Source organism: Alternaria postmessia (assembly GCF_024291825.1).
Source record: "Alternaria postmessia strain BMP 2775 chromosome Unknown scaffold_56, whole genome shotgun sequence".
Taxonomy (NCBI): Eukaryota; Fungi; Ascomycota; class Dothideomycetes; order Pleosporales; family Pleosporaceae; genus Alternaria; species Alternaria postmessia.
In genome coordinates, this window is record NW_026260129.1 from 135,214 (window position 1) to 161,472 (window position 26,259).

Genomic DNA, 26,259 nt, shown 5'->3' on the forward strand with positions numbered 1-26,259 from the left:
TAATCTAACCTACCTGGCAACAGCTCTGGATGTCGCGCTTGCGTGTCCAGCTCTGTTGAGTGGTGCGAGATTTTGGTTGCCCATCGTCAAGCTCGAATAGCTGTACGCTAACCACAGCTTGGGGCTATGTATGCAACACCTCGTATTCGGCGTCTAAGCCATGTGATGCGGGTTAGTTGGAGGCCCCGAAGCAGAATGTAGGCATGAGTTGCTTTCGCGATGGCGTGAAGTTGAACATATAAGCATTCATTGCGCTGTGGCTTGAGGGTGTTTTACAACATACGAGACACATCAAAGCTATCAACTCTTTCGCAACACAGTCCACAGTCCACAGTCCTCCACTATTTACAACCCTAAAAACAAAAACCCAAAGCCACACATCATGAGCACCACTCACGCCAACCAAGAAGAGCTACCTCCAAGCTACCACAATGAAGAAAAAGGCGACCCTCCATCCTATACATCTGTCGCCCGCGCCTTAACCACTCTCTCGGAAGGTGACCCTGATGAAACCATTCCCGTTCCCATGATTACCCGCACAGTCGCCAACTCAATCCACAACTACAACCCCTTCTCCCGTAAACAAGGCGAAGTGAAACAATCCATAATCGTCCGCCAGATGAAGCGCTCGCAGTACCTGGCCCACTATGTTAAAGATGCGGAGGGAAACTTTGTGGGTACGGGAACTCCGGCACCGGATTCGGGGTTAGTGTTTGTGCCGGGGAAGAGTAGTAGTGAAGAGTTACTCAAGCAAGCTAATGAGGTGGCGCTGGGGGTGCAGAGGAGGAGGGGCAAAGGGATTGGGAAGTTTGGCATGCCGCAGGATGACAGTAGTAGTGTAATGATGGGAGGTGGGTTTAATGTGGTGGGGTAGTGCAACAAGCGATTAGACTTCGTAAGGAATACCCATATATTTGTCTCATCATACCCCCTTTCATGAGTGAAGTCGTGATTCTACCCGTGTTTGATAAGTAAGGAATATCGTGAGCTGAAATCGCAGTCGTTGGGCAAAGCCGATCAGCTTGCATGCAAGCATCCGTCAACCCCTCCAGAGTTTTGCGAACTGATCAGTTCTAGGCTCGAGTTGCAGCTCGCAAACGTCTCCCTCCCCGGCATCTAGTAGTACCCTTTGTCATCCCATGGACTCCTTCTTTTCGCCCACTCCTCGATCGGCGTCAATTTCACACCGAGCTCTTTTACTAAGGGTCTCATATCAACGTTGAACGGCTCGTCTTCCGCCTCGTTATAATAAGTATACGCCTTGAACATCTGGCTCACAATTGTATCCGTCTCAAGACCACGCCCCTGCATCGCTTTACCTATCTTGTCGCAGAAGTCTGCGACAGTCTGGTTCTCATAACTCAGCTGCTTGCCCCAGGCTTTCGATAACTTCTCAGTCAGTTGGGACAACATCACGGTCTCAGGACCGCCGATAGGGATGTCGCGGCCTGCGAGCTCAGGGTGATCCATCGCTGCCATCATGATTTGGGCGACATCGTGGTGACAGATCCATGATACGCGGAGGTCGGGTTTGTGACAGTAGACAACAGTATTGCGGTCGCGGATGGGAGGTAGGGCCCAGCCTTCGAGCAAATTGTCGAGGTAGACTACAGGCTCGATACTGATTGTTGGTACTGACTCCCGCAACAACCTTCTCATTTCCCTTCGGTCGTCCTGTGCTACAATGCCTTGGGGTTTTTTGGCTACTGGCATACTCGTGTTGAAAAGAATCAGCGGAACTTTGGCATTCTTCGCGGCTTCCCCGATGTATCTGGCTGCAGCAATGATGGGCTCTGATTGGTTGAAGGATGTAGACGGGAGGTTGAGAAAGACTCTGTCGGCGCCCTGGAGCACTTTTGCAATGGCATCTCGGTCGGCGAAATCTGCAGCAAATGTCTCCACGGAATTCTCGTCCACCAGAACGGGTTTGGGGTTGCGGCTTACGGCGACAACTGAGTGACCTGCTCGGGCCAGGACGTGAACTTGATGTCGCCCCTGGACACCAGATGCACCGAAAATAATTACGCGCATTTTACGGATGTTTCGTTTCGATTATTCGATTGACAGAGTTTGGGTACTTGTCGAAGATGGTGTAATCGTGAGACCCTGTAGTAACAGGGTCGTTTAGCTACTGTGTCTGGTTGTCAAAGCGGATCTTCAAGGGTCGGATAGTCGTTGGCGAGCCGGGAGGAAACCCGGGAAACATTACCCGCAACGGTCGCTTAAGGGTCTGGGTAGGCGCATGACGCCTGTTGAACCGTATTAGCGTTTGCGACTCTGGCAAAAATTATAACTTTACTTGTCCCGGTAATCAGAGATTCGCCTTGTGGTTTCGTCGGATGTCGGAGTCGGAGTCGGACTATGAACAGACTAGCTTCGCACTCACCAACGGCGATCGCTCCCTCGGCCAGGAAACTGTGAACCGATGTGATCTCTACGCTTCTTCCCTGGAAACCAATCCGGTACATTACTGCGGATGTTGGGGTACCTAGGGGTTGAAAAGAGCCTAGTAGCATCTTGGCAAGCTCTTGCTATAGTGCGACCTTACATCTATCCTGCGTCCGATTACGACTTGAGAGCAGCGTTGCGATCAGCACTCTAACTGTACTACTATCGCGATGGACATAAATACAGATGTCAACCTCAATAGAATCATATAACTGCCGTGAGGCATATGCTGCAAAGTCGACTTGTATCTTCGATGCATGAAAGTCGCACCGATGGATCATCGCGAAAGGATACAGTGAGAAAATCAGGAAAATTGAACCATCGCTCGATAGAAGCATCAGATCAAATAGAAGAAGTCATGAGTAAGAAGCGGGGTATAGATATGAGGAACTTTGGCGCACATCCTTGTGTCGCGCGAGGTAAGAGATAGCCCACAAAAGCAAGGAGAGCCCTAAAGCAACAGCGCTGCGTATATGTTGTAGGTGCGCAATGAGGTCAAACCTCGATTCGAATGCCCGTGACGGGAATAATGCGACGTGTCAATGGCGCAGGTCTAGCGCCTTCCAGAAAGCAGTGTCTACGTTGAGGTTTGGTTACGGTTTTGTCGAAAGTAAAACAGAGGGTGGGCGAACCAAGGTCCAGATGGACGCCGGCGATGCATCTGGAGCGCAAGGGTCTTCTTCCTGGCCGGCACTATCCCGTCTCCCAACAAAGCCATCTTGGTTCGGTCAAACTTCGAGAAGTGAACGTCTACGTCTTCACTGCTCCATTGTGCTGTTCATGACAGCATGTGTCCGACCAAACGAAGGGACAGGGTCGTAAAGTTGTAATCAACGTCGATTCCGATGTTTTGGGTCTTGCAAGTTCGGCAGATCTGGGCCCGACAGCTGCATGATGGTCGTTTGCTATTATACTTACTCCGCGGATCGTTGACGCCTGAAGATGTGATGCAGTGGGGACACCTAATCTACGGGTAGGGATCTCAGATTCGGCTGCATGTATGGAGATGTGATCGACCGATGCCACGAGAAGCCCTTTTTTATCCCAGAGATGATGGGCTTGCTGGAGGCAGTAAAATCATGTATTTTGATTGGGCCAGAAGCCTCTTTCCGAACATATGCTTGTCGAGCTCTCCATGTCATTGAACGGGCTTTGCCCGCCAGTCTAGTGTTCGCATAAAGTATTGTAATGAAGAGTTCAGAGTCGACGAAGGTAATCTACAGCCTTGCGATTTGGCAATCTGTTCGCTGTTGTCGGCTAACAATCGCGGCTCGTAAGGACTTTCTTCTCTTAGGATTAACGATGCCTTCCACCACAACCTTCCCTGTTCCGCAGGCCCTGGCCCTGGCACTATGCTTGTGGTCAAAAACCAACAGCCTATCGGAGGTTTCGTAGGGGGTCGGAAGATTTGACCGAGAGGATTCACCAAGCAGAATGACGTCGGCGTAGAGACGTACAGTAACAGTGCAACACCAAACCCAGTAAATGTACCACGAGCTCGAGAGCTAAACTGCCGATATGACACACACGTACATCCGCGGAGGGATGTTCCTAAAGCGGCATCGGCATCCTTCTCGAATTTAAATTTGCGCCAATCTTGGTACGACGGACGCGCAAAAGCAACGAGCTCGTGAGCGCATTGGATTTGGAATTTGGAATTTTGTAATCTCTCAGATGTGCGTGTGTGGAGCTGTAGGATGTAGGACCTTCTCTTTTCTCGCTTGTCGCTTGCGACTGTGCAGCCGGTTTGGAGCCATAATTTCAGGAGCAGTTGGTGGGGGCCCCAAGGGTATGGTGGCTGGTGGCATAATTGGCGACTCGCATTAGCGGCGGCACGTGGCTCAACGTCGAACATCCACCGAGACGACTAGGGCAGACCACTCAACCGTACCTGATGCAACAGTTGCTGCTCTTGGTTTGGTTGAGAACCTCTGAACAGATACACCGACGTCATGCCGCTGGCTAGTTTTCCCCGCTGCAACGCCAGCGCGCCGTTCCTACCACCGCCGAGGGCCCGCTTTCATCTCGTGATCTGATTCGTCGACGGCAGCTGCGCTGCCTAATCGTGTTCGTTGAATTATTTCTTCTACCACCGCCTCTCAACGCGACTGCTCAGCTAGCGGACGACTCTATGTTAGCATACCCAGCGATGTGATCAATACCAACCTCGCAAAGCGCGTCTCTTTGCAGTGCCATGCAATGCGACTCTAGTTCTATTGGTCGCGGTATACGCTGCCGCATAGCTATCTCAATCGGCATGTCGCGTCGATCCTGCTCGGGCATGTCTTCCGCACCGTCATGGGCTTCCTCGACACACTACAGTACACCGTAGACTTGCGTGCCTAGTACCGGTACCACGCGTTCGATTCAGCGCACCAGTCGAGACTGCCCCGCTCGGTATCATAACTCCTGGGCAGGGTCATGCCGTCCACGGTTGTGGAAGCCGCCAACCGTGGATAAACAGTGAATTATTTCTTTTCCCATAACGCATCTGCTGCCCGCATCATTTCAGAATCCCCTTGTACAATTTCAGCCGTTCTGACCCCTCCAGACACGTGGAAATTCCTCAGTACTCTGTGTTATTTCTCAACAAGCCAATCGTACCGTCCGGTGTTGGTTTAACCTACCACATTCAATATTCAGTGCTGATTCTGCGAAGGTGGTAGCGGATCACCCTGAAACACAAGACCTCACAGGCAGAAGATTGTTAACATGAGCTTAGTACTCATGCCTTCTGATCAACATTTTTCCCATATCCCAGACGGGCATACTCCTATAATGCCCGGACAGCAAGGATACCGCGTGTATCATCCAAACCAAGCACAGCTAGGGCAAACACCAGATTCCGCTGGTCACGATCATTACGGGCTTATGTCGAATCTCACTACATCGACCCCACACCATGAGGGACACGCGGGATACCAGTATATGGGAAATTATGCGCCGCTCATCCACCAGTCGTCTAACTCACAGCCTTTTGGCTCGAGCGCAGACGTCAACACGAACTTAACATCGACTGCGAACGCATACCCCGTCGCAGACCACGCTTCAGCGTTCACGCCTTCCAACCGGTCTACAAACTCACACACTACACCAACTATCTCTCCTTCGCAAACCCAGTTCGATGCCAACGATGCGACGCAGTTCTACGAAGACACCGATGTCAAAGGACGACACGACAGTCTTTACCCAAAGGAAGAAGCTGTGTCGCCGATGACAACTCCTCCACCAGGGCGACGGAGACCGAGGTACCAGTACGCTGAGCCAGGCTCAGCGCGGGCTATATATCTCGAAAAGAATCGCAAAGCTGCTAGCAAATGTCGAACCAAACAAAAACAGGAGCAGGAACAGCTGGTTGAGACATCTCGGGAAGCCGAGCGCAGAAATCGTGTTTTGAAAGCAGAGTTGAATCTGTTGGAGCAAGAGCGACGGCAGTGGCTAGAGCTCGCCAATTCGCATATGAACTGTCCAGATCAAAGGATAGCCATTTATCTGCAGAACCAAGCAGACAAGCTGGGCTCACGACGACAACCAGGCCCTTCACAGCAGAACTAAGATGATTATCTTGAAAACCTATAATTCCTGTATCACTCGGCGCCGAGGAGAATTTTGCGCTCTAGAGATATTGAGTCTCCTTCGGCGTGAAGGCGGAGAGACGTCGGAGCTCCACCATGCAACTCCAAATTTCGTGCAGCATGATTCGCATGGCAGGCATCGGGATCTTGCATAACCTACGTCACACCTACATGGATAAAAAAGACTGTCATCTTTCACGTGCTATGGGATTACTCATACTACCGAACTCAGGCCCTATTGTCCACATTGGTCAAAGGGTTGGGGATGTTTTCCGACGCAAGAGGGGTGGAGTTGGGCCCGCCAATCAAGGCGAAGCTCACATGCTACCGGCGATTGGACCTTGAGCGTCAGCAAGAGCATAATGGCACTGGTTCTTGGGAACGACTAGACTACAGACACAAGGAAGGAGCAGGCCCTGTGAAAAACATCATCATGAGGGCTCTCCTTCACATAATTCAATAAACAACATGGCTTTGCCCTGGTGGCGTTGAATGTTCTTCCCCTGCTAAAACCAAGATCTTGTGATCGCTGCGCCTACAATGGCTGTGTTCGATATGGTGTTGTCTGCCTGAGCAGTATCTCTAATCTAATGGCTGTATTACGATGGAGCAATTCTTAAATGGTAATAACGATATCTGTACAACTCGTTGACATGGATCTATATTACTAAGTCTTGCTCTAAAAAGATAATCCCTTGCTTAGCATTCTTCCGGGCTATATCTGGTTGATTAATGAATCCACCTTCATGATGAAGAATCGGTGGTGTCGCTGACAATTCTTCTTAGCCTCGGGAAGGAACCCAGCCACCAGTGCGTACACTATTCTTCGCCTCCCGACTCTCTAGCATGTGTTCCTCATCCGCGCCTGTCGCTGAATCGTGGGAATGTTGGAGCTCAATGGGCGAGCCGCTCCGTAGTCTCTTCTGGTACGCGTCTGTAATTTGACTTGGATGGGTCCAGTTGAATGCCAGCATGACAAAGAACATGAGTGTGGCATCAAAGATATAGAGGTATACCTCATGGCTGAGTAGATATCCTGCGTTCCCTTGGATGTATTCTACGACGCGGAAGATACTTCGCACCATAATGAGAGCGCTTGCGAGGTATAGGGTGTAGAGGTGACGCTTCCAAGGTAGTTCCGATAGACTGGCCCTGGGTACGGTGGATGAGGTGTGTGTGCTTGGGCTGAATCTCCGAGATTTGAACAGCGACAACGGACTATAGCGCTTCTTTAGAGGAAGATCTCTAACGAGGCGGTAGTGGAAAACTCCCGACACGACGATGAAAAGGCCGAAGAAGATCAATTGGACGAAAAGACCGCCGATGATGATTTGCTCGCCGGTATGCAAGGCGTCTAGCGTACCCATCGCTTGGATACCGCCGCCTATATTAGACATTAGCTTGCAATCTAATGGCAGCAATGCATCATGTACATACCTGAGCCTTGCATCAGGAAGCTGAGCACATCTCCTGTGACGAACAACTTCGTGAGCCACTTCTGTCGCACCAGAGAATATCGCTCTCCATCCACCAGCAGGATGATTCGACCTAGTATGATGTAGATAGACGCCGCGAACAGTGCCGGAGCAAGTAGAATAAGCAGCGACTGCATGATAAACGGCCCGAGTGCCCAAACATCATCATGCGAGAGGTAGCGCCCGATGAACCCTATGACCTCAACTGTATTGTCTCGTCAGCGATGCCGTCTTGGACGCAAGCCACTTCGAGACTTACGTAGACCTCCAACCACGAGAGGTGTGAAGTACCATGTCTTCTTCTTGATGAGTTGGAAAACATGGGCCAAGGTGGTGAGACCGAAAACAACCACAAAAACAATCGCCGCTACTGTTGAGGGAATGTATCGGTACAGAACGTATGCGTTGGGGTCGTCGAGTGCCGGTCGGTACGTGGTGTCGGACATGTTCAGTCGTGATACAAGGAAAGCAATGCGTCTTTGGAATCGATCCTCCTACATCTCAAAATGCGTTGTCGAGACATCTTAAAGAACAAACCCACAGCGCAATCCTTAGCCTAAGCTAAGAACGCATTGAAGTTGTTGTACGGAATACGCTTCGCGAAATACGCTGCCAAGACGTCTTACCCTCTTAGGGAGATTTGGTGGGTCCCGTATCGGCCGTATGGAACTTGCCGGACTAGCCGCAGGACTTGGGACTTAAACGGTGCAGGACCCCTTCCATTGTTGGATTTCTCGATTGCTTCGCCTCATTGACATTGCTTCAAATACGCGGCAACTCGCAAGCTATGCCCTTCTTTGAGTCTGCCTGAGTCTCGCAGTGTAGACCCGTTGCTAGCACGACGAACAACCATCAACAGCGCATGGAGGTGGGCTATGCTAGTACAAACACCTGCGCAAGTCCAACAACTGGTGGTATGATATAATGAGCGCGGTGTTCATGGTGTCAAGGTTCGTACCAACTCCGGTCCTCAAGAAGCTGCTGGAGTGGTCGTCGCAGTCCAGGCTTGGGCATGGATGATCTGTTGCGGCCAGTCAAGCCATTTCAGAAGATCCGGTGTCGCCGCCAGCAATTGTTCGGACGCAACGAGAAGCCATTGAGGCCACTTCACTACCCACCATACTGGACGACATTGGGCCAGCAGTGCAGCAAAATGTGTCGTAATGATACAGGTCACCGGATTATGGCATGCAAGGAGGTCGAAGAACCGATTGCTTAGCCTAGCAGGCCAAAGAAAGAGCAGGGAATATTCATCACGGTCCGGTGATATGTGCCGAAAGCGCAGCCAGGTTACGTGGAGTTCGTCGATAGCGGTGGCACAGGCTTCTTTATCCTGACTGTCCAGCAGAAGTTCGGTAAGCTCTTTGAGCCGGAGAATCTCTTGGGGGTTCTCTTCCCTTGCAAGCGTGTCCAATGCATCTAAAGCTTCTGGGGGCGCCATGTCCGTCATGTGAGCGAACACAGAGCTATCTTTGATCCGATCCCAGTGAGGAATTACTACAATCTTGATGCCTTGTAGCAGCATAAAGCAGTGGTGAAGCGCGCGAATGGGGTCTTCGGGACGCTCAAGCTGTGCTGAACCGAAGTTGTAAGTTAGGATGACCGAGGATAGCATAAACATCGGTATCGCCAGCTCAACGTTTGGCGTCTCTAGATTCTTTCGATAGGTATCTAATGCATGGCTGATATGTGAGTCTGCCTGGAGCAGGAGGCCCTGTCTTTCGCTGGGCGCAAGCAAGGATGCTTTATGAACTGCTGAAAGAGCCAAGAAGCCGCGAAGGAGGAAAGGGTACTCGAAGCCCAACTCGATGAACTCGTTCTGCGAATCAAGTTATTATCAGCCTCATAGCCTCAAAAAGGCGGCAAAGAGTGGAGAATATTACCTGCCAAACGACACTCCGGATTGCAGGGTTTGGATGCAACGACTTTGCGCACGACTTTGTCCAGTGATGCAACAGACGCAGATCAGCGAGTGGCAGTTCGGAATTAGTCGGACTTGCTTCAGGGCTTTCGGCATGATGTGTATCAACGAAAGGCGAGGAGACACCTGGGCTGTTTTGTCGAGATGTTGAGTAGCTGTCTGGCATAGATGGAAAATGGCAATGAATGTCCAAGCGAACACAATTTCCACAGCGGGGGCGCGCTTCATTGCACTATGAAATGTGGTAAGTATAGAGGCGCATATCATAACGTAGAAGCTTCGCAGCCTTCCAGTACTTGTCGCGCTCGGGATCTGAGCTTGAGGGACCATTTGCTGGGGTAAAGGCAGCATATTGGATAGTACACTGTGATTGGCTGGAGAACGCAGCGAAAGGATCGAATGTGGACACGTACTTTGGTATGTCTCTGTTTGCATTGGAAGCATCCTTTTCGCGACTTGGTGTGAGTCTTGCGCTTTGCGACGCGCTGTTCCGTCATAGTGGCGATGACGAGTCGGGTGCATGAGTGCAATAGAAAGTTACGATGATTTGGGGCTGGGTTGCGGCTTATGATGACTAATCCGCTAGCGCGGATGCGCTTCCCCGCGGGCCCCTTAGCTCCTTGCACTCTTGATAGCTCTGTGAGGAAGCACGCCTCTTGGACTCAGGATGCGACAGAATCGGCATACCATAAGAAAAGGATGAAATCTGCTTATTTGCTCTGCTTGGGAACTCCGAGAACGCCATGTCCGCCTGTGGAAGACAATCCTATCCCCTTTCTCCTTCCACTCTATAACGCCTTCTCAGATTGAACCCGGTGATCCGGGTGATAAGCAGCCCATACATGGACAACTCAGCTTCCATATCGTCGCCAACGCCTGTTACATCAATCTCTTTCGTCACAGTCCGGTCGCAACATTCCTTAGTTCCAATTTCTGAATTCTGCCTGTGCATCGGCATTGCGCCACCCGATGTTCTCTTTGCTCGCTTCCTCGAGCGCAGTTGGCTTCCTCTTAGCTTGCGCGCCTGTGGGTGAGGGCTTCCTTGACCTTGGTTGACTGGCAAAACGCTTGTCAAGGGCCGCCTGCTGCTTTGCGCGCATCTTTAGACGTGTTAACATTGTAAGACATATTGAGCGATCAAAAATGTTACCTCGGCTTGCAGTTGTGAGCGCTCCTCCTGGCTAAGTTGCGGCTCTGGAGGTTGATCCGCTGCTTGAGACTGGCTTTGGCCCATGCTTACGGTGATTGAGAAAAGATAAGCTGATGAAGGGCTAGAGCTTCTCTAGGGTGAGAAGCGAGCTTGGTTACAATTCTCTTGCTACTGAGACGCATCTGGGTGTTGGGTGTTGGCTATATGTCTACGAGCTCAGGCCACCCGCGGCACGGTCGTTAGGCAACGACGCTACTGTTTGGCACGGCAATATCGCAAGGCGCATTTATGCCAGGAGGTGTGCGACGTGCCCGAAATACATTCTCTTCGGGCTGTGCAACATTGGCAACAGAATCGTGGCTGCGCACGTCGTCGGATCAAAGGGTAGATGACTCTAATCAACATGATTTTAGTTTCTTATTCTCCATCGGTCGTAGGGAAAGTTAAAGTATCTCCTGTGTCATATGTGTTATAGCGATTGTAAGACTCTCGTTGTACATGACAAACTATAATATCGTTGCATGGTAGAATTGCTGGAGAACCATGGTACCACTCTGAGTCAATGGCGTTCGTTAAATAAGACCACTCTTCGCCTCATCCTGAGGTCGCTCTTCCACTACAATAGTATCAACAAGCAATTCACTACCTCATTACTGTTTTCATCATGTTCGACGGGCACAATCCGTATCGATGTATCGGAAAAGGCTTTTGCGGCAGCGTTTGGATCGCCGAGGAAGACAGCACAAGCGTCGTCAAGCGCGAGGACGGAGGCCCTGGACGATCGATCACGAACGACTACAACATGCATCTCGAGATCAGTCAGAGCATTGAACAACACTCGGCTTCTATGCCGCTCGCAATACCTCAATGTTATCAGCTTATCCAGCCGAGCGACCTGTCCTGGTGGGATCTGTGTCTCCATCGCTTCCCGACTAGCTATGAAGAGTGCAGAGCGCTCATATCGGAAAGAATCCCAAAGTACCCCGATCAGTCAGCGACAAGATCGTAGATCTATCTCTGCCTGAAAACCCAACAATCGCTGCCTTTGTGAAGGGTAATAAAGATGATGATGATTGTCTCATTCGACCCTACCTAGGGCGGCGGAGGGGGAATAGATTGACAAGCACATCGCGTTTCCAGCGTTTCAGCCTCCGAAACGTTGCGCTGCATATCAACCAGATGGAAGATCTTGGCCTCGATGTTGTCGCTTATGCGATGACTATGGCGGATGCGCTTGCCTTGATGTACTGGGGTGCTGGAGTCGACGTGGATGATGTCGAATTCGTTCTTGCGCCTCCCAGATCCATGTCATCGCCAACCTTCCTATCAGAGTCTCTCGGCGAGCATGTCATGTGGGTTCTGGACTTTGATCGTGTGAAGCATATGTCTATGGATGAAAATGGGCTGGAGCAAGCGTGTGCTGCATTCTTCAGAAACGATCCTTACTACCCCCGACCAGGTGGCGCTGAGGCAGCTGACGGTGAACTTTGGGAGGCTTTCAAGGCGAGGTTCTTGGGGACAAGCTTGGAGGTATTGGGAGATGGAAGTCCCCATTTGGATCTTCCACAGATGCTGATGGGAATGATCGAGCAGGAAGGATATAGGAGGCGGGCGAGGAAAGAGAAGATTGAGAGTTCGGGTAGTCACATCGAATGAGGCTACAGTTAGGAGCGGGTTACAGATGATGCTAGCGTCTGGTGTATTTCAGTGAAGTAGAGAAGGTTCAAAGATCATGTTATAGAAGACTGATATTTGCGCGTCGTGTGACAATTAAGTAACGAGTCCGTATTTATGGAATACCCTGCAGATCTCATAGTAGCCATACCTTTGAGCAATAACGAATATTTTCCGTACTTCCGGCGCGCCCAAAGCAGCGATGCTGGGTCTCAAGAGCGACTTAACGCAATCCAGGTGTCCTGCGGACGTTGCTAAAGACAACGGAGTTTGTCCTGTGTGCGTTCGTATAGAGAGGTTGGCTATGCTACGAAGGTGATTCACGATTCGCAGACGCCCATTTTGTGCTGCGATAGCGACTGGGGTGAATCCTTCATTGTCTTGTCGGTCCAGTAGTGGATTGCCGCTATGCAAGAGTTCCAGGATGTCCAGATGCCCGTTGGATGCCGCATACCAAAGAGGGCTACGTCCGCGGACATCTGGCATATCGAACTGGTAATCGCTCAAATACTCGACAATGTTTCTTTGCCCTCGCATGGCCGCAAGCCCAATAACGTTACAGTCCCAGCCGTCCTCCAAGGCCGTAGTATTTGGGTGGGTGTCGCGGTGAATATGAAGGAGCTTGACAATATGCAGATGTACAAAATAGGCAGCCCAGAGCAATGGCGACCGACGCGAAATATCTGTACTAGTATCGTATCGACTGTCCATGTGGACATGAGTTCTCGATTCCATCTTCCAAATAGTCCTACAGACTTCTATATCTCCAGATATTACCGCAACGTCGAATGGATACAGACCGTTGGCCGCCTTGACATTTGGATCGACATTGGCTCGGAAAAGTTGGTATATGCGGTTGTGGTTTCGTTCGCAGCAAGCAAGATACAAGCTTGATCGCGCAAGAACATCAAGGGTGTATCTGTCGTTGGGTCGCCATTCCTTTAAGACCTTCGCGTCATACAGGATGTGGGATACAGATCTACCAAGGCAATCTGGGTCATTACTCTGGTAAAACCGCGATGCAATCATGGGTATCCTAGCGAACGCACATGGAATGAACAATTGCGAGGACTTTAGACAACTCGGCGCCTGGAACTGTGGTGAATCGAGGAGTCGGCGGGCCGCCAACAGAAATTCATTTCTGTACAGCAGGAATGGTTCGGCGTTGTCACGGAGCAAATCAGGCCGGTCGCGGAAAAGCTTGATTTGTAGCACATGCGAAAGACCTGGGTAATCACAAGGACTCCATGAGGTTGTTTTTCGGAAGGCAGTCGTCAGCGCAACATGATCGTCGGTCCAATTAGCTGATTTTGCGACATGCTTGCTTCCCAGAGCAGCTTGAGCATTGGAGACATTAGGTCCAGCTTCCAAGTCAAGCGCAAGTGACACGAGCTTATCAGCAAAAGAGTGTAGTTCTTCCACAAGATGCTGTAATTGCGGCATACAGTCGCGCGGGTTTGGATATCGCGTGTCGTGTGTAAATGGCTTGGTCATCTCAGTGGCTATTGTAATGAGTTCTTCAACAGCCATGGTGACAACTTCAGCTATTGACAGAAGTAAGACGCTGCAGGTTTTTAGCAGGCAAAAGACCAATATGGTCGATTTTGGGCTACGCACGCTCGTGTCTTGGGTATTGCAGTATTCCCTCGGGAACATTCAGGTTCTGGCCCATGGTACAGGTCCCCAGCAGGAGCATCTTTTGGAGCTAGATGACGAAGTTCGGCCACCCGGTGTTCGCTACGTACGAGAGAAACTATGGAGGGTCTGCTGCGTCGGACAGCTTTTTGCGCCTCTGAGCACGGGTGCCCCTGAGCTTTGCACCTATCGCATCTTTCCGCCGGCCACACACGTTGTACTGGCAGACACTATGTTTGTTAGACCACCCGTTGTCGGAACATTACCACAAGCGTCTTACCCTCTTTTTGTCCTCGCGGCATCTATCGCACTTTAGTCGGGTCCGACCTGTAGTAGACATCACACCGCTAAGCCCTGGTCGTGAGGAAGATATTGGAGAGCCCAAACGGAATTATTAGCATTCTGTGAAACTTAAGTGAGTCCAGTTTTCACTGGGCTCAGAAACATCGGTGTCAGTATGTATGCTTGGAGTCCTTCGATGCAAGGCACGGCCAATCAAGTGGTGTCGCTTCTTCACCGGCCAATGGCGCATGTTACGCGGATGCAGACACCCTTCCCCGCGTCAGCCATACGTCGGTTGGCATTGCAGCAGAAAGTGGCTTGACTGGAAATTGCGTCCACCAATGTCGCATTACGAGCAGTAAGCGTAGATCCACAAACTTGCGACGCTGGAGATAACCTCGGTGATCATAGTGTTTTCACCAGCAATCAGTATCCAATAGCGCACTTCGGAAGGATAACACGCATCCGCGATGCGCGACCGATGAGACCTGATTAAATCCTCACATAGCCTTACCATGTGTCTATCCAATAGCGCATTGGAGTTGTTGTTGCCGCAACATTTTGAACGTATGTCGCATATTCGCAGATACTCGAAGCTCCACACACCGCAGAACCAAGATGTCTTCCAATGCGCTCGTGAATGCAGTAACGAGAACGTAGATGCGTCGTATCGACTCTACAAATGGTATAAGAGTCGTCTCTAGCGAGGTGTGAATCAGATCAAGGACCAAACTCCCCAATAAACACTCAATAACTCTTTCTATCAGACATCTCATCATTTGTTTCATCTAGTATTGGAGTCATTGACGTCACACCCTCAGCGACTGAAGTCAGCATTATGGATATCACTTTGCGGTCTAGTTCGGCAGATACCGAGCTCGGCTTCGATATAATCGGAACCTATCTTGCAGCGACAACGGCCGTTATTGGATTCCTTGCTCTTGCGGGTACTGTTCTGCGCCAGCGTCGGCGCGCTGTTGCGACCGATACCTATGAACTCGATGCTACGACAGCATAGCCTGTAAGCTGAGATTGAGAGAGACAGTCATGTCTAGCCTACTAATCTTTTTGTATTCCAGGTATCTCCTTCGCCGCTGGTGGTTTGGCGCGGAAGAAGTTATGGTATAGGAATAACTGGACACGTTGGCCTGTGAATGGTGGCACAAGCGTGGATCGCAAAGGGGGTTTCCAGTGTTTTTCCCTTCTTTTTGGATGTGTTGGAACGAAGCCTATTTAGAAGAAGAGCTCTTGCAGACTCCGAGTATACAACAAGACCAGACTGGGTGTGACATGCCTGATGACAATGACAGATGAACCAGGCTATGTCGGGTAGTTTAGCAAAGAAGCAGCAAGGATTTGCATTGTCACCTAGAGAGAACGTTATTATGTCAGCGTCTAAGTGTGTGTGGCTGTGTGGTGTGTGGCGAGCAAAAAAGTTGGTGTTGTGGCGGAGAATGGTGAGGGTCTGGGCAGGAACCGGAAGCTTAGCGCATAATCCGTGCAGGGTGACGTACCCACCTTTCGGTCGCGCCTGCCCGCCTAGAGGCAGCATCCCTCGCGCCTCGACTCTCGCCATGTGCCAACACGGAATATTGCTCCCATACACAACAGACGATTGCCGGAACCATGGTGCGCATGAAAGGGAAATGACATGGTGGACGTTCGAACTGACGACCGTAGGCATCGCTACTGCGACAACTTGTAGCCGGGCCTCGCGCCAGGCATGCTGAAGCCGGCCTCGATCTGTGCTATGTGACAGACAACAGTACAGCCGCTCCACGACTCGCAGCTTTGTTCGCGCTCTGACACCAGCCAGTAATCGCTACATCAGGCCCCAGCGGCACTTACCCCCAGCGCGCGTATCGCAACCCGCTCGATTCACTCGTCAAGTTTCTCGACTCCAAACATGGCGAAGACTGGGCTATATGGGAGTTCCGCGCCGAAGGGACGGGCTACCCAGACTCAGAGGTCTACAATCGCGTCTACCACTACCCTTTTCCCGACCATCATCCGCCGCCTTTCGCCCTCATACCAAACATCATGGCCAGCATGCGCAACTGGCTGCACGAGAAGAAGGGCAGGGTCGTCGTAGTACACTGCAAAGCCGGGAAGGGGCGGTCGGGCACTGCTAGTTGCAGTTATCTGATCAGCGAGGAAGGCTGGCCGGTGCACAAGGCTCTGGACCGCTTCACTGAGCGGCGCATGCGGCCGAACATGGGCAAAGGCGTTAGTATCCCCAGTCAACTGCGCTGGATAGACTACGTGGACCGCTGGGCGAAGCACGGCAAGATATATGTAGAGCGACAGGTGGAGATTCTCGAAGTGCATTGCTGGGGCCTCAGAGACGGCGTCAAGATCCAGGTCGAGGGCTTCGTCGAGGACGGCAAGCTCATCAAGAACTTCCATACCTTCACACGCGACGAGAGGGAGATTGTACGGGGTGAGGTCAAGACTACTGGCATGGCACAGGCGGTGCAAGAGGTCATGTACAAGAACGGCTTCGGCCCGTCAAAGACTAGCGAAAACTCCAAGAATGCTTCCACGTCCTCCCTGGAACAGCAGAACAACATCGATGGCACCACTGCCGAGCCGAGAGCATCGCGCGAGAGCCTGCCCATGGGCACCGGCGATGTCGTCTTCCGTCCGTCCAAGCGTGTAGTTCTTCCCACAAACGATGTCAACATCGACGTCGAGCGCCGTAACAAAGCTGCCTTCGATCTGACTATGGTCACCGCTGTCGCGCACGTCTGGTTCAATACATATTTTGAAGGCAATGGCCCTGAGCAGAACGGCAACGTTGACCAATCCGGCATCTTCGAGATTGCATGGGAGGCCATGGACGGCATCAAAGGCTCATCGCGGAAAGGCACACAAGCTTTCGAGCGCATAGCAGTAGTCTGGCGCGCGCTTTCTAGCGACGAAGGTCGACCTGGTGTTGTCATCACAGAACCGAAAGAGGGAGAGCCGGTCTCACAAGCGGGACCCGCAGATTGGAGGGGTACTAAGGGTGTGGAGCCGTCCGAAGACAAAGATCTAGGTGTTCGTACAGCCAGTCCACCCAACGCTGATTCAGACATCAGTCGAGCAAATAGCGTCCGAAGCGAAAACAAGAACAACGCCAACATCGTCAACGCTCCCGGACGAAGAGATAGTGGAGACAGTGACACCAAGGATGTCCGATCACATGGTCCAAATGGAGAGGAAGTTTTGACAGAGCCAAATGGTTCCCGCGCAAGTACAGAGGCTAGCGGCAGTGGGTCAACAGCGCCAGCCTCGCACCCCACACTATCAAATCGTCTAGATAACTCTAGCAATGCTGCTAGTGACTCGCAGGCCATCGACCAACCTACTGGGTCACACAAGAGCGGGGGTCATGTCAGTGGAGTTGCGGAGAGCCTCAAGTATCACATCTCAGGAGCAGCTCACACCAACGATCTACCTGATGGAAAGCCTGAGAGTGAAATGAAGGATGCGAAGGAGCACGGATTGGGACACATGACTTTTGGCAAGAAGAAGTCAAGCTCGTGAGTGCTTGTATCGTTGCAGCGACGGCAAAACTCGTGCATTGCATCGATAAAGCTGCACATGGCTTCGGGGAACGCGGGGCGTTATTTGGAGAACTTGCATGACAGATTAGGAAGCTTGCGTTTGGCGCCTGGTCAGCGTATCACATGTGTGCACGAAGCGTGTCTGGCGCATGTTGCATGGTGCCGTATGCATTGATGGGGCGTTGTAAAACGCGATTCTTTCGTTGTCAGACACTGCTTTGGTCCTGTACGAGTCTCTAAGATTGAGGTTGGCTTCGCTGTTTCTCAGATATACCATTTGTCTTCCAGCCACTAGAGAATGCTAGATACTTCCGATGAAAGCTTCCTTGTCACAGTGGCGCTCATTGCATATGCGAATCTACCACATATATTGAGAAAGAGTGAGGCGAACTGTCGAGGTGCTCGCTAATGCACCCGGCGCATTCCTTCCGGCGTCTGGCCACTGACCACGATACACGAACCACCATCACCACTGCAGCTCAGCATGGTAGCACAACATCAATCGTCGAGCCATTTTGGCAAGACGCGTGTGCGCCGCGATGACAAGGTAGTACTGCGGCACCGGCAGCGCAGCGCAGACTGATGTAGATGACAGCCGCAGCGCCACCGAGCTACTGCAGATATAAGAGCGGCACGCAGTCACGATGGATCTGTGTCGAGACTTTGATTCAAGGTTTCGAGCACTAGAGGTGCATATTCCTTTTGGACGCTTGATTGGAATCGGGGAAAGCGAGCGCATCCACACACACGCACACACACCTGCGAGGCTGAAGTCTTTGTCAGACGAGGCTGAGCTACGCTTCACCATAACATTGGTTACCTACTCACCGGTCGCGATATCGCCATCTTCTCAGCCGATATATGCACCACAACTCGAACGGGCCAATACTTTGACGAAACGTTTCTCGCTCAGGAAGGTCGCTTGCTAGGCAGCAGATTTGAACCACAGTGTTCACCAGGTATGTGAGGCTTCCGCCCCAGAACGATCCGGTGTTGATATGTAAATGAACGGTATAGCCAAGCACATTCGCTCCCAACAATATCAGCCTTGTTGAGTTCGGCTAGGCAGAACTCGTCATTTGCCAGATCCGCAGTAAGTCACTGCGGGGTAGTCGAGAGCGGTATCACAGAAGGCTGTAGCCTGGCAGTAGTGTTGGGTGGGATAGAGATCTGATTAGCAAGTGCTGTGGGTCGAATACAGAAACAGAGCGAGGTTAGGCCTCACTTGCGGCTCTGCTTGTGGATAAAAGGTGTGAGACACAGATCCTCCACTTTCTCCTCCTTGCTCCGAGACTATCTTACCTATAACTGCATTTTGTTGCATACGTCTCAAAACTCAGTTCGGAGTGTTACAAGTTCTTCCATAACCTCACACCACACAATACGTTCAGCGGACAAGGTATAAAACAGAGCCAGCCTCGCGAATTGGCAAGTTTGACACCCATGAACGATCCAGAAACGTCCAAGGAATCTTCCGATATCCCTTCTTTGCCTGAAACGGCAAACAAGAAACTTTCCGACACTTCGTCATCTTCACCAGTCATTGTAGCGACACCATCAGTAACTTCCGATCCAGACGATCTTTCTCTACACAAGCAAAGGATGGATTCATCACAGGAAACTATAGAGACTCAAACCATTGACAAAGGCCAGATGACGGAAGAGAAGCAGAGTTCTGTTTCTCCATCTGAAATCGAAAAGCCAGTAGTTGACGTGGTTATTGCAAAGAAAAAGACCGATAGACAGAAGAAGCACGTATCAAAGAAGTCGAGACAGAAAGCTGACGAGAGCTCTGTGTCTGACGTTAGTGACTCTGACAGCAGTAGTGAGTCTGAGGACAGTAGCGAGGACGAGAGGGCTAAGCGCAAGAAGAAGCGGAAGTTAGCTGCGAAGCGAGCGGCAGCGAAAAAGAAGAAGAAGCAGAAAGCAAAGGCGAAAGCTAAGAAGAGCAAGAGTAGAAAGCACAATCCCGTGAGCGAGAATGAAACCTCATCTGATTCTTCCGACTCAAGTTCCGACTCCGAATCTGAGGATGACGATAAGAAGAGGCGACGCAAAGCTTTGAAAGCGAAAGCCAGGAAGAAGAAAAACAACAAGCTCGAAAGTTCCAGCGATGAAAGCGCCTCAGATACTTCGAGCTCCTCTAGCAGCGGTTCTGATTCTGAAGACGAAAAGTCGAAACGCAAGCGAGCGAAAGCGAAGGCAAAGCGGAAGGCTAAGAAGTCAAAGAAGGTTGATAGCTCTGCATCATCATCAGAATTATCAACATCCGATGATGATACTTCCGTACCACCAACTCCTCCCCCGGAGCCCCCACTTCCAGGAGATGATCTCGACACCCAGGTGGCCAAAGTCAGTGGTATCCTCAGCAATCTCCAGGCTCAAAAGGCTTCTCTCAACGCCGCCGCAGCCGCAGCAGCCGTATCCACTACGAAACTTGAAAAGCCAGTCAAGAAGAATGTCCTTGAATTCAAGCGTGTCGATCAAGTTTTCGATATGAAGATTCGCGATTGGAAACTCGTTGAAAGTAATTCTGATCAGAAAGATGAGTTTGACTGCGTATTTACAGTACGGAGGCGACTCAACTGGGAAGGCAAGTATCAAGAGACTCAATTAGACATCAAGTCTAAGCTACTTCGCAATGCACTTCAAGACGTGTTCAAGGATTGCAAAAGCATCAGTCTTGTGGAAGATACACCGCAGATCGATCCTCACACACTTTTTCACTACTACGAGGAGCTGAAGACCTTCATCAAGAAGACTCTCAAACCAAAGCTGAAGAAGGCGAAGAAGACGAAAGATCAGAAGCGCCTTAAGCAGCAGATCGCGCAATGCAAACTTCTCCTGAGCTATATCGATGAAGATTACTCTGCGACACGCAAAGCGCTGCGACCGATGCTCAAAGCAGGTACAATCACGTATGATCTCGTATGGGCCTTGTTCAAGCCGAACACTATCGCCTATACACCCACATACCACAACAAAGATGACCCTCGCTGCTTCAAGGTTGACACCGCGTACGAATACGAGAGCTGGATGACAGGAATCAAATCCTGGTATGTAGACGGCAAGTATTTGGAGTACGACGGAAAGTCTTTCGGCCTCGGAGACCACCAGATCACGATCCAAGCCTTCAAGGGCCACAAGAAGATTACTAGCCTCTCTGCATATCCGTTGAAGTACCACAAAGATCCGGAGGTGAGTAGACGACCGACCCATTTGAAGCACCCTTATTAATGATTACCTAGGGTATCAGGAACCAACTCATCGAGCGGGGCAAAAAGTTCGTCGCTCTTCAAGGTATGAACTTTCGCTTACAAAAGGGTATCGCGTACATGAAGCACAAGAACAACATCATCCGCTTCATCATCAATGGCCGCGTCATGGTTGATCCGGCTATCTTCCGCCGCATCAATCCCAATTATCCGCTCTCGTACCTCAAGCAAGATGAGCTAGCCCAGAACGAGGAGAATGGCGAGTGTGATGACGAGAGCGACGATGATTGCTGCTGTGGATCTGACGAAGACGAAGAGAAAGAAGAGGAAGACAAGATGCGTATCGTCATGTGGAGAGACAAGAAAGGCAAGAAACACCCCATCCGTGTGCCACAAAGCGTGGTCGATAAGGAGAAGGGTGACAGCCCAGACAATTCGATCGAGACAGACGCGGACGGCAATGAGATTAAGCAGCAGGTCTTTACTGAAGAGGAGCTGATCATCGCGTCGCCAGTCGTGCTTGGATTCGCCTTTTCCGAAAAACTCTGGCTTGAGTTTTCGCTCTCTGGGATTGACAAGATCAAGTGGAATGCTGAGGCCTTTGACAGTCTCGTCTTACCTAGTCGCATCAAGCAGAATCTGAAAGGCTTGGTCTCGTCGCACCGCTTCAATGCTGCGAAGACGATCGACGACGTCATCCAAGGCAAGGGTAAGGGCCTCAACGTTGTGCTACATGGACCACCGGGTGTTGGAAAGACATTGACTGGCGAATCTATCGCTGAATACCTGAAGTGTCCGCTTTATGCCGTCTCGGCAGGCGAGCTAGGTACCAACAGTCGGTCACTCGAGACGGATCTCAATCGCATCATGGATATTACGCACTCCTGGGGCGCTATCCTTCTCCTTGATGAAGCAGATGTCTTCCTCGAAGCGCGTCAACCCCACGATATCCATCGTAACAGCCTCGTGTCTGTCTTCTTGCGTCTGACGGAGTACTACCAAGGCATCCTCTTCTTGACAACCAATCGTGTTGAGACATTTGACGAAGCTTTTCAGAGCAGGATTCACATGGGTATCCGGTACGAGAATCTACAGGCCAAGGCGAGGAAGAAGATCTGGCAGCATCATGTTGGTAAAGTGGAGCAGATGGGTCGGGAAGCCGAGGCGGAGAAGAAGAGCAAGAATAGCGCCAAAGAAGGCGGGGACGTGAAGACAAAGGTAGAGAAGATTGAGGAGGTGATGAAGCCGTTCACGGAAGCGGACTTTGACGAGCTAAGTAAGAAGAGTATGAATGGTCGACAGGTACGTCTTCTGGTTGCACGGAAAATATGGGAAGGTCAACTAACACATAATCGCAGATCAAGAACACGGTCAAAACGTCGCAATCGATCGCGCTCTCGGAGAAGTCAGTGTTCAGCATGGAGCATGTCAAGCGTGTGCTCGAGGTCGCTGAGGCGTTCGAGGATGACATGCGTGGCGGCAAGGGCTACCGCGATGCGATGAGGCAGTACACTTGATGCAGGTATTTCTATTGGCGGTGTAAGTCGACTCCAAGGTTGACGAAAGATATACTATTAGGCTGAATGTTCGAGCGACGGCTTTTCTCTTTGGTTTATACGTCTCATCTTGTACTCGGTCTGGTAAATATCAAAGACATGTTCAGATAACCTTGCTATCCATCGAACGTGTTGCTCGTGACAAGTCTGCGTGGTTGCATTCGAGGTGGTTTCGGGGAGTGTGTCAGCCACGATATGGCCGATACGGAGGCGCGAGAGTCTCTGCATCGATCATGATGCTGTCATGAGGCCCGGTAGTTACTGCCGGCGCTTCGGGTATAGCACTATACCCGGCGCGGGAGACGACTCGACGTACGCAATCTCCCGTCAGGAAAACGGGTCGCGCAGGAAGAACGAATATGGTTGCCATACTATGTTCATATGCTGCTGCATGGCGGAGGAGAACTCCGCGGCATTATCCTTTACCGATCTAGTAGACGCCGAAGCTTCGAGGCCGCGCACAGCTGGGGATGACGCAGCTCTGCCCAACAAATGATTGACCAGCTTGAAATATGGGCTGGCCGGTGTGTTTGCATTCGAGATGATCTGTAGCTCAGAGGGACGACGCGTAACTGGCAGGACTGACGTAGTAGCGAGATATAGGTTCTGGGCCCTCTGTCGCATCTAGCGCCAAGCAGTGGCTGGCGTGAACTCCACAGCGGCGTCCCCACGCAATCCTCGGTGTCCTTTATGGGGCGCGTCGCTCCAGGGCGGAAATACTTCAACCTTCACTTTTATTCCCGCCAACGTCGTGTCCACCGCACCCGCTTGGATCCTGTCGCATTGCTGTTGCTTGTCAAGCACTCGGACCAAGCTCACGCGCGCCCCGATCGCCCGCCCGCAGCTGCACGATGGATGACGAAGGCACACAGCCCTCGACAAGTCCTGATCCATCCACCACCAGCGCGTCGGCCCTTCAAGGCGATGCGCCACCAAGGAAGAAGCAAAAGCGTAATAAACCTACCCTGAGCTGCGAGGAGTGTGTCGAGCGCAAGACCAAGGTGAGTTGCATTGCTCGCGCGCAATTGCACTGCAAGGCTAAACTCCTGCCAGTGCGATCGCACTCGTCCCCATTGCTTGGCCTGCATCAAGCGACAGTCGACATGTAAATACTCTGAAATCGCCAACCTGATCGCCTCTTCGGCGGACAAGTAAGTTTCCATGGCTTCCTGGAATGCGCTTGCTTTGCTGACAGCTGTGTACAGGGTTGGCGCCGGTCGCAATGCGGGTCGGTCCAGGAAAACGAGCGCGAGGCCTTCGTTGCAGCTTGGCAGTGACCCGCAGCCACATGGCAAGCCGCCTATTCAGGTAATAAAAATTCCTTGTTCCTGTTGTACCATTCCCGAGCTTCTGCGAACGCATCTCGGCCCACCTCCTCGGAGCGTCGGGCGTGCTTTTGCCATGGTGGGGCGTCGGGAATCCGTCCAACGTTATGTCGTGTCAAGTCGTGACAAATTCCATGTGCTTCACGACGAGTGACCACCTGGCGGATACAACTATCTGGACTGCTTTTTCTGACTGCTTCACCAGGTTCACATCCAGGTGCCACCAACACCAATCAGAACACAATATCGAAGCGTGTCATTGTCGTCTTCGGGATCCTCACCATTCCTGCTATCCAACATACCGTATTCCAATCATACGCCTGCACCCTTTTTTGGCCTAGGGACTGAACATCCTTTTGCCAACTACTGGACGAGTCGTGGCGGCCTTGCCGAGGTTGTCGGCGTACTGCCAGCCAAAGAGCAAGCAGATATCCTCGTTGACAAATACTTTGATGCTGTTGACCCAGTATACCCTATGGTTCACCGTAGGAACTTCTATGCTGACTATGAACGTTTCTGGTCATTGTCACAAGAAGAGAAGCATACTGCGGACCCCGTGTTAGTAGCTCTACACTTTGTTGTGTATGCCATGGGTACGCAATTCATTCATACTACCGACGGTGGCGACAGGGCGCAGATTGCCGAGTTCTACGTATCAGCTGCCCAGCAAGCTTTACGGATATCCTCATATCTTAGTCGAGCTTCAGTGAGAACACTGCAGGCCATGGTTCTCATAGGATACTTCCTAATGAACGACAACCATGCCTCTGATGCATGGGCGTTTGGAGGTGTTCTCGTACGGCAAGCATACGCCATGGGATTACATCGCGATCCAGATGTCATTGCACCCCGATGTTCAAAGAGTGACAAGCAGCAACGGCGAAAGTTATGGCAAGCTATTTATTTCCAGGACACTTTCCTTACTGTTCTGCTCAAGCTTCCGCCAACCAGTGTGTTTTCAGACATACAGCCAGAGTCCCTCAGCGATGATCTCGATGACTATATACCGAATGGTGCTTCGAACAACGGCGCCACAGACCCTGTAATCAACCCCATGAGCATCAGCAACATCGCTTCGAACCATGATCTCTATCCTCCGTATGAACTCTCGGATCGGAGATACATCCGCTCCATGTGGCATATGGCTAACCTTGTGTCTCGTACTGTCTGCATACCGCGGTCACTGGCAACGCCCTTGACTACATCAATCAAGCATAAACTTGAGCTTGTCAACGAATACTTTGCTCTCCACAAAACTTTTCCTGCAGATCTTACAGCATCCGACGACGTCACTATAAGACATATGGCAGAAACAAATCCGCGCGGTCTACGACAGAACTTGTTCTTTCGAAGCAACTTCTGGCACTGCGTCATGGCGATACAGGCCGATGAAAACCCTGCTGAGGGTGTGCCATGCGACGTTAAAGGTGCGCTGGACGCAGCCAGGATGGCGTTGCAGTCTTTCTTCCACTTTTGGGAATACCTCAGGATCGACGCTAGTGTGTGGTGGGTGTTCCAGCACCGAGCCTTTGAAGAAGCAGTAAGTTGTACTCGGTCTGTAGTATTGTTTGGTTGCTAACACCCATTTTAGCTTCTCATGGCACGCATCCTCGGTCAGCAAGCACAACCGCTGTCACCCACCCACAACGGCCTACCTCCTTCCGCGGACCCATTACTGAAGGACGCGAAAGACGATGCGCGAAGATGTCTTGATATCCTGGATCTTGTAGGCATCGCACCGGAGATGCAGAAGACCAGGACCGAGGTTCTCAGGACTGCGTTTTCGGACATACTATGGTAGTTATATGTATATAGGATCTGAACAGCTGTGGCAACAGCGTCAACCCATCTGGTTAAGTAATGTAATTTGATACATCAATATTGCTTTTATGCTGCTCTGCCGTCGACATGTCCGGTCCGCCGGAGCAAATCTCCTAGTGTGCGAGATCATGTGTGTTTCTTTAGTTTTTGCTGGCCAATCATCAACGAGAAGAACTACAGCGCTTGTTACCATCACATATTTGCTGAACTCTCGCCCCACCAACGATTTTTGTTTGAGGCTTGCTTACGAAGACAAGTCATGTACATATGTATATGAGCATAATAAACCATATAGACGTTGATGGCCTCGTCTTGCAGGTATGATCATATAGCAAACAAAAACGAATAAGCGAGCTCTACAGTCCCCCATCCCAGATTTTCTTACCGAGGTTAAAAGTGCAGTAAAGTAGCTCGACCTACTGATAGACTTTCCGAGTGATGGAGCTAAGTATGTGATGATCATGTCCACTGGTGAACTAATGCGAGCGGTGACTCGCCTGATGCTCAAGGCAAATTTCCATGTCGCATGGCTCAAGAAAGCTAACAAGACACTGCGATGGAATGATGTTAATGACGGAGACCACGGGAGCGAAGTGGAGAACAGCGGGAGCGGAGAAGTAGAGCAGGCTAACTA

General features: G+C 51.1%; 8 protein-coding genes across 8 annotated transcripts; 4 read left to right on the plus strand and 4 right to left on the minus strand.

Annotated features, from left to right (window-relative positions):
• Positions 1-1,116: 1,116 nt before the first annotated feature.
• On the minus strand, positions 1,117-2,031 carry J4E82_007811 (uncharacterized protein; the record flags this gene model as incomplete). The annotated part of the gene is made up of 1 exon (XM_051734052.1): positions 1,117-2,031. The coding sequence occupies one exon, from the start codon at positions 2,029-2,031 to the stop codon at positions 1,117-1,119; it is 915 nt and encodes a 304-aa protein (XP_051586221.1).
• A 3,195-nt stretch (positions 2,032-5,226) lies between these two features.
• On the plus strand, positions 5,227-6,003 carry J4E82_007812 (uncharacterized protein; the record flags this gene model as incomplete). Its single annotated transcript, XM_051734053.1, has 1 exon — positions 5,227-6,003. The coding sequence occupies one exon, from the start codon at positions 5,227-5,229 to the stop codon at positions 6,001-6,003; it is 777 nt and encodes a 258-aa protein (XP_051586222.1).
• An 802-nt stretch (positions 6,004-6,805) lies between these two features.
• On the minus strand, positions 6,806-7,944 carry J4E82_007813 (uncharacterized protein; the record flags this gene model as incomplete). The annotated part of the gene is made up of 3 exons (XM_051734054.1): positions 6,806-7,407; positions 7,461-7,703; positions 7,758-7,944. 3 exons carry the CDS (start codon positions 7,942-7,944, stop codon positions 6,806-6,808), a joined length of 1,032 nt encoding a protein of 343 aa, XP_051586223.1.
• A 524-nt stretch (positions 7,945-8,468) lies between these two features.
• On the minus strand, positions 8,469-9,916 carry J4E82_007814 (uncharacterized protein; the record flags this gene model as incomplete). The annotated part of the gene is made up of 3 exons (XM_051734055.1): positions 8,469-9,317; positions 9,382-9,651; positions 9,833-9,916. 3 exons carry the CDS (start codon positions 9,914-9,916, stop codon positions 8,469-8,471), a joined length of 1,203 nt encoding a protein of 400 aa, XP_051586224.1.
• A 423-nt stretch (positions 9,917-10,339) lies between these two features.
• On the minus strand, positions 10,340-10,653 carry J4E82_007815 (uncharacterized protein; the record flags this gene model as incomplete). The annotated part of the gene is made up of 2 exons (XM_051734056.1): positions 10,340-10,519; positions 10,570-10,653. The coding sequence occupies 2 exons, from the start codon at positions 10,651-10,653 to the stop codon at positions 10,340-10,342; spliced, it is 264 nt and encodes an 87-aa protein (XP_051586225.1).
• A 5,158-nt stretch (positions 10,654-15,811) lies between these two features.
• Positions 15,812-17,688, plus strand: J4E82_007816 (uncharacterized protein; the record flags this gene model as incomplete). The annotated part of the gene is made up of 2 exons (XM_051734057.1): positions 15,812-15,820; positions 16,015-17,688. 2 exons carry the CDS (start codon positions 15,812-15,814, stop codon positions 17,686-17,688), a joined length of 1,683 nt encoding a protein of 560 aa, XP_051586226.1.
• A 1,024-nt stretch (positions 17,689-18,712) lies between these two features.
• Positions 18,713-22,440, plus strand: J4E82_007817 (uncharacterized protein; the record flags this gene model as incomplete). Its single annotated transcript, XM_051734058.1, has 4 exons — positions 18,713-18,719; positions 19,108-20,906; positions 20,957-22,225; positions 22,282-22,440. The coding sequence occupies 4 exons, from the start codon at positions 18,713-18,715 to the stop codon at positions 22,438-22,440; spliced, it is 3,234 nt and encodes a 1,077-aa protein (XP_051586227.1).
• Positions 22,441-23,330: 890 nt separating this feature from the next.
• Positions 23,331-25,605, plus strand: J4E82_007818 (uncharacterized protein; the record flags this gene model as incomplete). Its single annotated transcript, XM_051734059.1, has 5 exons — positions 23,331-23,480; positions 23,533-23,630; positions 23,685-23,787; positions 24,010-25,344; positions 25,396-25,605. 5 exons carry the CDS (start codon positions 23,331-23,333, stop codon positions 25,603-25,605), a joined length of 1,896 nt encoding a protein of 631 aa, XP_051586228.1.
• Positions 25,606-26,259: the final 654 nt, after the last annotated feature.